General features: G+C 34.2%; 1 protein-coding gene across 15 annotated transcripts in view; it reads left to right on the top strand.

Annotated features, from left to right (window-relative positions):
* LOC122181834 (sodium channel protein type 2 subunit alpha-like) overlaps nt 1-7886 on the top strand; it is a 37127-nt gene extending 29241 nt beyond the window's left edge. For 9 of the 15 annotated variants that reach the window (XM_042874619.1, XM_042874612.1, XM_042874607.1 and 6 more), the window contains exons 22-26: nt 545-602; nt 1347-1484; nt 4900-5000; nt 5361-5631; nt 5983-7886. In XM_042874619.1, coding sequence (XP_042730553.1) covers nt 545-602; nt 1347-1484; nt 4900-5000; nt 5361-5631; nt 5983-7178 — 1764 coding nt within the window. In that variant the 3' untranslated portion in view covers nt 7179-7886. Of the gene's footprint in view, nt 1-544; nt 603-1342; nt 1485-4895; nt 5001-5360; nt 5632-5982 lie in introns of all 15 variants that reach the window. The other 6 variants (XM_042874618.1, XM_042874611.1, XM_042874616.1 and 3 more) reach the window with 2 other exon arrangements.
* The last annotated feature ends 4351 nt before the right edge of the window (nt 7887-12237 follow it).

Below are 12237 nucleotides of genomic sequence, written 5' to 3'. Positions count from 1 at the left end.
TTAAACTCTCCAGCTGGTTGTGGGTAGTTAGTATTATGCGAGTTAGCTGGCAGCTGCTTGCTCAAGGGAGAAGTAGTAGTTATTTCTAAATGTCGCTAAGCAATTGCATAATTTAAAAAGATTTCTTGGGACTACTTACATTCTGGACTTTCTTTTAGAATTACTTACATATTAGGCCTGAAAATGCCAACCAGTGGTGGCATTCTCCAGTTTCTGTTGTCAGAAATTTCTAAGAGCTGAGAACTTTGTTGTACGCTGCAGTCTTTCTTGAATGTTCAGATATTTATTTCAACTCACTCCACATAGAATTTACGTGAATTTTCATGAAGATTATAATCTGTTCAGCGCTTATTTATTAAGAAGGAACATTCCACACTTAATTAATTTTTTGAATAGTTCATTTCTTACCACCATCTCTTAGCATTTACTGCTACTTCTTTGTACAAGTACATTGCAAAAAGGTTTTGTAGTTCAGAATGTTTGAAATACTTGATGTTTCTTCTTATTTGAAGCTTTGATGGAAACTAACAAACTTTGTTTTTAGGCAACATTTAAAGGATGGATGGAAATCATGTATGCTGCTGTTGACTCTAGGGATGTAAGTGCAATGTAAAATTTACCAATTTTAAGCAAATCAGATTATTTCTTGAATGCTAATTGAAATAAAGTAACATTAAAAAAACATAAAATTTTGACTTTTTTCTTTATAGGTCTAAAGTTAAACCTATTAAATATATTATTAGTTATTATTAGTAGTTAATTTCTACAGAAATTAAATGCGTGTACTTTTAGTAGGTAGAATATACATAGAAGTACTAATGTATATATGTAAATTGAGTAATCTAACTAGTGAAATTTAGTTTTGTATGGATGTTTATAACTGAGATTTTTCCTGTTCCCAAAAATAAAAAAAGTTACGTGCAGTAGCTAATACAAAGTCACATTCTGTGATCTGAAATAATAAAATGGCAGAACTTTGCCTGTTTTAATGCAGGTATTTGTTTGCATCTTTTGTCTCTCTAGCTCCTTTTTGTATAAAATCTGTAGCAAGTGATTTACTTTTGAGATTTTCATATACTTCTTTCAAATTTAGGAAGCTATACATGACCTTAAAGAGGAATTGCAAGTATTTGTATGCAATAAGAGACGTTGAATGAATTTACATGATCAAAGATTGAACAAGTTTAGGGTGTTCTCCAAAAATAACTGTTGCGCTACCCCCATTTTTCTTTCTTTGTTGCTGTCTGGCTAAACACAGCTTCTGTTCTTCTCTTCTTATAGTATTCTATAATCTGTTTTTACTGTTGTTGGTGATGTATTTCTGTTTTTCTGTGTTACATAGGTAGGGAAACAGCCCATGTACGAGGATAACCTATACATGTATCTTTACTTTGTTGCCTTTATCGTCTTTGGATCCTTCTTCACCCTAAACTTGTTCATTGGTGTCATCATAGATAACTTTAACCAACAAAAAAAGAAGATAAGTGTCAACATGTTTCATTTTCTTCATACTTCATTGTCTTTAAGTGTTATGCAGATCTGTACAAAGAAACGGAAGATAAAGAGAGCTGGTTAACTGTCTTGAGTTGTTAATGAGTTTGCAAGAGAAAGAAAATTATTGATGTGTGAAAATGTGTCTTGGTGGTTTTGTTTTGTTTTGTTTTTTTGTGGGGGACTTTTTTTTTCCCTCAGCTGAAATGGTTTCTGTTATTCAAATGAGCGTAAGTTTGTATCAAAAATTCCACAAGGATTAAAATAGATTAAAATGCATCCTATGATGGCAAGTTAAATTCTGTTTGCTATCTAAACTCTGAATGTTTTCTATGGTAGGCTTCTTTGTCTGTATATGAAAGGAGCAGAGTGCTGGAGTCTTATTTACCTAGAAAAAAAATAAGTGCCACTAAATAATAGCAAAGTAGAATATAATTTCTTAGAATCAGAGAGTCATTTCGTAGACTCACTTGCAATTTCAGGTGATTTATCAAATTTTATTCACTGTACTAAAATAAAGATACTGCTAGACATATTGCACTGGAAAATTCCAGTGTTTCCATATATATCCTGGGCAGAAATCTACAAACGTTTCTTTCCATCTCTTAATCTCTTGAGGCCCTCTGTTAGGCTAAGTCTAATCCTGATGATAAATTTGTGAGATAATCTTGGCTGAATAGATCCAGTGGAATGTTTTCTGTCATGTTATACAAAAAAGAGTAAAGCTTTTATGAAATCTAAAATATGAAGAAATGTGTTACCCATTGATGACTGTCTTTATATTCTCACTTGAGTTTTGAGATGGGTTTACTTTTTAACTCTTTCACAATGTTTTTCTTTTCCCCTAAGTAGTTGTATAAAATTATTCTCACTGAGTTGTATGTAAATACCTGCCTCTCAGAATAGGGGCTTTGGTGTTGCTTTTTTATTTTTCCTCATAGTTGCACAGGAACTATTTTATTCTGATTTCTCTTCTATTTTGATTCAGTTTTTCTTTTCATTTCCCTCTTTAGTCCTTCAGAAGGAAAGAGAGATTGGCCTATACCATAGAGGTCACCCAGCATGGCTTGTGATATCCACCCTATGGAGTCAGACCATTATTTTTTATCTACCAGTACACATTTGGGTTTTTTTTCCACAAAGATAATCTTGGAAAAGTACCTACCAACTGAGATTAGAGTTTATAGCTTCATATGTTGCTTCATCAGATCCTTTGAGTCTTTTGTGTGCTTATCCAAATATAAACAGTTTGTAGTTATAAAACTGATGTTGTCTTTATCCTTCAGTAAGTTTCTTCCCCCACACAGGCACCTTGAATAACATCAGAGGATTCCAGGACTAAAGAGGAAGCTGAGTCTGTTTCTTCTGATCCTGGGAGAGGAAGACTTAGGAAGTTATATATATGCTGTTGATATTTCTATCAGTCTCTATGTTCTGGGGTTACCATGTCCAGTAAAGAGATGGTTGTAAATTGGCAGATGCTGGCTACTGTAGTCATTATGACTCAAAAAGGCAGAAAAATGTTCATAAGGTTTCTTTCTGGCAGTGTGGTGTCTGTGTACATCCTTTGAACTTCTGTCACCAAAATAGTTGAACAGGCTGGGGAACATTCTGTCTGCATGCTACTCTTCAGTTTAATAGAACAAATTAGCAGCCATTACTGGCTTGTCTTTTGTATTTATAGAGGCACCTTTGCTCATAGAAATGCAGCAATATTCTTGTCTTTGCTCTGCATTCACATCACAATGAGCTATTTGTTTTGGGCAGTGTTTTTAAGATATGGGAAAGGCCTTACGTTAGAATATACTTTCTCTGTGTAGTTAAACTATGTTGATTTCTTTGGTCCTTGTGTGCATCCCACTAGCTGTCAAATTGTTAACCATTAAAGTCTTCAACTATAATGTTGAGTAATGTTTATCCCACTTTGAGTCAGTTATTCTCCCAATGGATGGCACACTGAGACAGCGATGTTAACTCTTGCTTGGTATTACATCACACGTCAGTGAGAGAGCAGATGTAGTCCTCAGTTCAACGCCAGTTCCTTTGTAGTTCTTTTTTTTTTTTAATTCCTGCTGAGTAAAATCTGCTGATAGATTTTTCATTATTCTCCACCATAATCAGCAAATTGACTTTTTGCTTTAGTTCCAGGACCTATGGTCTCTAATAAATGAATTATACTTGAACATGTGGTTTATGAAGAGAACATACTATAAAAAATCTCTTTTGATTTCTGACCTTCATGTCTGCATGTAGCCATAGCTGAAAGGCTCAAACACATCTTCACATTATCGATAAATATGATCAACACTATTTTTGACAAAGTCACAGATTCATCTAGACTGAAATTCATTTCCAAATGCTTTGACATCACGAATGCCTGTATGTAAAACCAAATGCATGGAAGGAAAGTCACTTGTCAGAAATACAATTTTGCTAAATATTTTCATGTGTATTACACATAACAATCTAGATATTATTTTACTCGAATTGCCTACCTTAAATTCAGACAAGAAAACTTAAAAAGTGTATCAGTGCTTATTGATGCTCTCTGCACAGTGTAGTGGATAATCGAACACCAGATACTCACTGTGGAAGTATTTCTATTGCAGCAGCAAGTATTTGAACTGAGATACCTGTATACCCATGGTAAAACATACATCCTGAGAAATAAGTAATGTCAGTAATCCCGTTTTTCCACACTGTATGGGAACTGCTGAGTCACGGCCTGAACCTCTGATTAATCACCTGAGGTGAGCCTTGAGTCAGCCAGAGGAGCACAGGTGAAGGCAATTCACCTGTGCTGCCGGAAGGGGTGGAGCCAGGCTGCACCCCTCCTGGACCTATTTAAGAGCTTGCTACCAGAGGGGAAGGATCTCTTCTGGAGATCCTCCTCTTTTGGTATCTTCTAGTGAGCTCAACCCAAGGGTAAGCTCTTCTACTTACTCTCTTTTGCGATCCTTGTTTGCTTTTGCCTTACTCTTTTGATTATATTGCAATTATAACATCTTGGTTATACACCACACACATTCTTTCTGATGACCTATCAGTTCTGAATGACTACTTCTACTTTTGAAACTTATTTCTAGTTCATTGTTTTATAGTGTGGAGTTTACTGTTAGCTATAGAATATGTATTTCTATAAGTTTTTTCATTCATATTTAACTGAATTATCTTTGTATCTGAATTTTTTTAATAACAGAAGTCCTTTTTTTTACTTCCTTAATTTGTTTTGATTTTCCATCAAGGCTTGTGAGATACTTTAATAATCTTTGATATGATTATTGTATTTTGGTTTTTATAGCAGTGTATTATAAGAATGAATGCATAGTTCAGAAAAGTGATGTTCTGCGTATTAATGGAATGTAAGCCTTGGCTGTAATTGGTTTTTATTTTTCTTATTTTACCTAGGAGGTCAGGACATTTTTATGACAGAAGAACAAAAGAAATACTACAATGCAATGAAGAAATTAGGTTCCAAGAAACCACAAAAACCTATACCTAGGCCAGCGGTAAGAATACATGCTATTCTTATGTCATGTACATTGAGCAACAGCAGTATGTTAACTATCAAAAGTCTCCCTCAACTTTAAAATGGTCTAGGCCTAATTGAAATTCTCCATTCTAAACTGAAATTTGTTCATCCTTTAGGAAAATATTCTCAGTTGTTTTGCCTGGGGAAATACAGAATCAGAAGATCTTAAGAAGTAGGAACGTGTTGGGTTTTGAGGGGGAAACAGAAATCTAGAAAAGTGACTGAAGAGCACTTTTAGGTTTTTGAGTATATTTTGAGTAAGAAAGAAAAAGACAGGAAAAAAAAGAGTGTTCATTACATACAAGCTAGTGTCACGTTTTCTTTTTTCTCCCCTCAGAATAAATTGCAAGGTTTGGTGTTTGATATTGTAACAAAACAAGCATTTGACATCGGCATTATGGTCCTCATCTGTCTTAACATGGTCACCATGATGATAGAAACAGATGACCAGAGTGAACTTATGCAAAATATTTTATACTGGATTAACTTTGTTTTTGTTGTCCTTTTCACTGGAGAATGTGTCTTAAAACTCTTCTCGCTCCGTTACTATTACTTCACTGTTGGCTGGAATATCTTTGATTTTGTGGTTGTTATCCTTTCAATAGTAGGTAAGAAATTCTTGTATTTCAAATGAATTATAGTAATATATAAAATGCTTTGAAAAGTTTTATACATTAAAGGAATATTTGATTATCATTGCTTCTGATTTTTTAGGAAATGAGAAGCATACTTCAGAGTCGTACCTTCTCAATAATTCTGTATCAATCATAATACTCATTTTTTTCTATGAGTACTGGGAAAAAAGCTCGAATTACAAATAGCAGATAAAATTTATTGACTCTTCTTCCAATTACGTTTTCCAGAAATTGCATAGATAGATTTGTTCTTTGTTCATAATCTGTGTTGTAGTTTATGTATCTCTTCTGTTACTCTTCTAATTTTATTTTTATGTTTCACAGGTATGTTTTTAGCTAAGGTGATTGAAAAGTATTTTGTGTCCCCTACTTTGTTCCGAGTCATCCGACTTGCCAGAATAGGTCGCATCCTGCGTCTCATTAAAGGCGCAAAGGGAATCCGCACTCTGCTTTTTGCTCTGATGATGTCTCTTCCTGCTTTGTTCAACATTGGCCTGCTGCTCTTCTTGGTCATGTTTATCTATGCCATATTTGGCATGTCCAACTTTGCCTACGTTAAGAGGGAAGCTGGAATTGATGACATGTTCAACTTTGAAACATTTGGCAACAGCATGATCTGCCTATTTCAAATTACCACATCTGCTGGCTGGGATGGCTTGTTAGCCCCAATTCTTAACAGTGGGGAGCCGGACTGTGATCCTAACAAAGTTCACCCGGGGAGCTCTGTTAAAGGTGACTGTGGCAACCCTTCGGTTGGGATTTTCTTCTTTGTCAGCTACATCATCATATCCTTTCTGGTGGTGGTGAACATGTACATTGCTGTCATTCTGGAGAATTTTGGTGTTGCAACTGAAGAAAGTGCTGAGCCCTTGGGTGAGGATGACTTTGAGATGTTCTATGAGGTTTGGGAAAAATACGATCCAGATGCAACACAGTTCATAGAATACAGCAAACTATCAGAGTTTGCAGCTTCTCTGGATCCTCCTCTTAATATACCAAAACCAAACAAGATCCAGCTGATTGCAATGGATCTGCCCATGGTAAGCGGTGACAGAATTCACTGCCTCGACATCCTGTTTGCTTTCACAAAGCGTGTGTTAGGGGACAGTGATGAGATGGATGCCCTCAGAGTACAGATGGAAGACCGATTTATGGCAGCCAATCCTTCCAAAGTCTCCTATGAACCAATCACAACCACATTAAAACGGAAACAGGAAGAAGTGTCTGCTACCATTATTCAGCGTGCCTATAGATGTTATCTTTTAAGACGATCAATAAAGAAACTCTCATATATGTACCGCAAAGATGGGGTTGATATACTTAGCAAAAATTATATGCTTTTTGGTAAGCTAAGTGAAAATTCAACTTCAGAAAAAACAGATATGACTGCATCCACCACATATCCACCTTCCTATGACAGCGTAACAAAACAAGAAAAGGAAAAATATGAAGATGACAAATCAGAAAAAGAAGACAAAGGGAAAGACAGAAAAGGAAATAAAAAGTGGAAGAAGACATAAAGAAGTGGGCAGTGGTGGCTGTTTAAAGCCTCAGAAGATGAAATTTTTTTATCAATAACACTTCTGTTGGAGGATTATGCCAAAATGACAAGTTTTTACTTATTTACCGAGTGCTATTGTCAGTGCCTGTACTGAGATAATGACATGTGGTAGCAAACCCTGTATGTAGCAGGGAAACAAGCATTCCAGAAGAATAGTTTTTATTACCAGCTGGCACTAATAGAGAGGAGACATAAACTTTTTACTTGGACTATATGGACTCTTAATGGAGGGCAAAATTATCAGTTCTAGTAAGTTTGTGGAATACGTGTATCCACTGTATGCATTTCATCTACTATGTATGTGTATCTTTTCCTTTGGTGGTCTCATTTGCTGTAATTCACATTCTATTATTTGTAATTGTACTCTGTTGAGGAAGAAGATAAATGTTCATACAGAGGAACACAATGTCATGAGTTAGGTAATTACAGAGTCAGAATGTGAACATAGTCTTCTTCAAGCCACCGCTTCTAAAAGCAGAAAAGAGAGTGTCCAGACACTTGGACCTTAGAATCTACATCAAATCAACAGCAAATGATAAAGAATATAGTTTAGAAAAATAATTTATCAGAAAACAGAACAGAAGAATCATTTTCACAGAAAGGAGGTTAGTAATTTGTTCTCTTGATTTTACTATACTTGTTTAATATTTCCTATTAACTCTTCATTTTTCACATAGTCCTATTCAGTGAATGATTTAAATGCATCATGCTACAGAAAATTTCTTATTTGATAAATGCAGAACTAGTAAAAAAGAGTTAGTTTACTTTCAGGGTCCAAGGTTACTCTTAGTTTATGAGTGCTTAAAATGCAATTTTATCGTAGAGTAGCTATAAACACCAAATTTTTGCTTACAGGGAATCACTGGAGAAAAAAAAAAAAAAAAAAAGCAGTAGTTTATTTTACTTAGTTAAGAAAAGAATGTAGACCTTGCAACAACTTCCATACTTCATTCTAATGTCAGTCTCTACAAATTTAATTTCACATATATAAATCCTATTTAATACAGTAATCAAAGTTACATGTATAAAATGATAGCAAAATACCTATTGGAACAAACATTGCCTTAGTTTGTACATTAGGCTGAAATTAGCATACTTCGAGAAGCTGATCATGTTGAAGATATAAACTAAGTACATTGAAGGTAACTTTGAGCCCCATAGGACTTTAGCCAGGTTTCCACTTTATGAAATGCAGTCTTCCATAGAAGGCTGATATGACCAAATGATGTACTTGAATCAGCTTTGTTCTGCACTGTGGTTTAGATGAATTTTTCACATCAAAGCTTATAGAACCTACATAGGTAAAATTGTTCTGTTACTTAGTCAGTTGTTTTACACAGTGGTACCTGTTTGAACAAAGAGATAATGACCTAAGTACTATATTTATTGCATTAAATATGTACCCTCATAAATGTGGCTTTTAATATTTCAGTAAATTATATGATATATTCTGTAATACTCTAAATAATTGGGAAGCTTTAACTGATGCATGCTTGCTGCTATTATTCTACAGCTATTAAAGTCTAAGATGGAAAGACATGTGAGTGTTAGAAAGGAAAAAAACTATTCAGCAAGACCATCATTCCTCACAACAGTAAGCAATAGTTTGCTGCTATTATAGATTTTATTTTGAGTTTATTAGTGTTATGCTGTGAATAAACAGACAATAGAAGATTAATATACTGCTTAACTTGCTTAAAATGTGAGGCTATAAATATATATATATATTGATCTCTTCATGTTATTTTGCAAATAAATTTATTTTATAATATTTTATACATGTTAGAAATAATACAAATATCTTTATGTTAATCATTTTTATTTCTATCTGTAACAGTTTTTTTGGGTTTTTTTGGAGGGGAACGTAAGATACAGTATGAATTGGCAATTGCAATTCTCTGCTAATTGTATGAAAACAGATTTTAGTAAGTGGTAGTTTTAAAAGAAATGAACAGCATAGATCTTTTTCTGATCAGTGATAGTTCCTTGTACGTGACACAAGATGGAAGTTTTCTTTTAAAATCATGCTCTTGTCTATCAATTTTCAGGTTAATTTTTGTCATAGAAACCTTGTTTTTCTGCCATGTTATTCTCACTGCCTGCTTGTCCTGTGGATTTGTCGTGCAGTAGTAGTGCTTTAAATATAATTTGCTATTCAAAATCTTTCTTCATAAGAATGAACAGTTAACTTGTGTAATGGGCAGTGAAATGCCTTCCAATTCTTACAAAAGAAACTATAGATGGGCTTTTGCTTCTACAGAAACTGGTTTCTGTACTGGTAAATTGCATGCAGGATGTTGTTTTACCAAAAATAACTACACTGCTAACAACCCAGAAGAATAAAGATAACCTTTTTATGTATTTGTTTTAGTCTTTGTGGTTTTTATTGTAGGAGACTAATACAGTTCAACAAGTAATTGTTCACCCTTAACTTTAACAACTTCAGTGATAAAGCAATATGTTCTGAACATCTATATTACATGTTATTTGATTACTTGTATCAGTATAAACTTGTCACCATATAGGTAAACTGAAATTTCCATATTGTCCTGAACAGAAAGGTTTTTATTTTTATTTATTTATTATTATTATTATTTTTAATTCAGGAAAGAATTCCATTGCAACTATGTGAGTTTTGTCAGATTTTTACAAATTTTCTAGGAAGAGCTACAGTGGTGTCCTGGCACCAAGTCCAAATTTTGGATGTCTCAAAGGTACTGCTGAGCAGTGGATCTGTAAGATGTTGTTCACCCTGAGGTTGGAGCTCTGAGTGTTCTGTCACAGGAATAACCCCAGAAGGTAATAAGAGTCCCTTTAATCCCAATCCACCTCAAGAAACCCAGTGCTTCCCAAGAGAATGAAGAAGGACCTGTTAGAGGTGCTGTGGCTACAGCACAGGTGGCTTGAGGCACTTAGTGCCATTACAGAGCCTGATAGGCACTGTATCTGGCAGGAGGTTACAGGCAGCAGGATGTTGGGCAAACAGACGTGTATGGGGCAATTAATACAGTTTTCTTTTTCACATGTTATGAAGAAGACCTGCTGTATACTTAGGTTAGAAGAGCTAAAAAAAAAAAAAAAAAAAAAAAAAAAAAAGATTTTTTTTTGTAAATAAATTTATTTTTTTTTTTTTTTTTTTTTTGTAGTTTTGATCTGGTGGCTTGATTGTCTGTTTTAATGTAGAACAGTTGTTCTAACATTCTAATTACAAGTAGTACTTATCCAAAGCAGTAATGTTATCCAAGTACTTATCCAAGCAGTAAGTCAGTGCTGGATAGGTTGGTAGTTACAAAAAAAGAACAAAAAAAAAACACCAAAAAACCAAGCACATGGAATAAGACTGAAATATTTATACAACAATTTTACTACGAATTCAGCAGTTTGCATTTATGAGGTCATTTATAAAACCATTTTACCTTAGAAATTTACAATCAATGTTAATTTTTATTAAAAGTAGAATCAAACTGAAGTTATTCAATCTTTTGTGCAGTCAAATTCTAAACTTTTCCTTTCCAAAGAGTAATATATTTTCAGATTTCATATATATAAATATATTTACTTGAATAAATTTGGTTTTTTTTTACATTTATTTGAGAAAATATAAATATAAATATATTCATATATTATATAAATATTCCAGGATACCTGGAAGTAATTTGCCAGTGTGGAGGACTGCATTCTTTCTCCCTTTGACATGCAGTCTTTCTCCCTTACCTGCAGGTATAAAATGCATTCGCGCTTCATGTTGATATACAACAGATGTTTCAAGGTGAGTTAGTTGTATATCAGTATGTAAAACAAAACTCCAGAGCTGGAGAGTACTGCACTTTATTGCAGTTCACAGAGAATGAAAGACGAATTAGATCCGCACACTTAAAATTTTCTGAGAAAACAACTTTCTTTATTCCTTTTTACCCACACAGGACTTTTATTTGTTTATGCTATATATATTTTTTTTTAAATCCAAGCTATTTTTCTGGAATGAAAGTGCCATCAGAAACAATTACATATATATACTGTATATATTATGTATAAATAATACATAATTATATAGTATATATAATTATATAATTTTTATTTAAATTTAAACCTGACTGCATCCAGCAGAGGGCACAAACACCTGCCAGATCATCTCGGTACTGATGGCCTCTTCTGCCACAGAAAGAGGTGTTGCAGTTACTAAAATGTCTTTCAGCTTTTCAAATAATTTATAGATTTTTAATTTTTTTTTTTCTAGTTAACGTGACAATTCATCTGTAAAGGTGGCCTTCTTGATACTACTTCTGTCACTGGGCCAGGTCTTTCTGCATGTAAGTTCTATTAAACAGTGTGTGGCCATATATCTAGAGATAATAAGAACTGCCACACTTATCCAAGCTTACTAAAATACAACCTAAGGGTGTCTATTAAAAAGGCACTGGGGAATTACACAGATTGCTTTGCCTTTATTAATAGGAAATATTCATTCAATTCCACTGTGCACACAAACCAGCTCCAACCTTCTAAAAGAGTCAAATAATGAAGTATATATCTCATCTGCGTGTCTGACAGTCATAACAGGAAGTGTTATTAACAGTGCTTTGGTGTTCTTTGAGCCTAGAAAACTCCTACAGTACTCATTTTGTTGTACATATTCAGAAAGGTTTATCTAGCTTTTCAATGCATTAGGAGAAATATCCTGAAATACCTGCAGTGTAAGAATATGTAATGGCTCACAAACCTCTGCATTAGCAGTATGGTTTTCAGAGGAGGATGGAACAACTCTCTTTCATTCTCTGAGCACATCTCGGTTTTGTCTATGTGATCCAGCATGCGGCTTCTGTTACTTAGCATATCTTCTATTTTCTTGCTGATCAGTGGGAGCTTTTACACAGAGAAATGCGTATATCTTAGTGCTTGCCTGAAAAAAAATCATACTGCAGTGTAACACAAGCAAAGTACACTGCGGCACATTCTCATCCCTCTGGAGAGGGCAGACTGCATGCTGAAGCACACATGAGCTCTGCTGCAAGAGAAAC

This window comes from Lagopus leucura, unplaced genomic scaffold (assembly GCF_019238085.1).
Source record: "Lagopus leucura isolate 7727_CA_CO unplaced genomic scaffold, USGS_WTPT01 Super-Scaffold_100012, whole genome shotgun sequence".
Lineage (NCBI taxonomy): Eukaryota > Metazoa > Chordata > Aves > Galliformes > Phasianidae > Lagopus > Lagopus leucura.
Note: the sequence above shows the minus strand (reverse complement) of the source record. Positions and strands in the feature narration are given on the sequence as shown.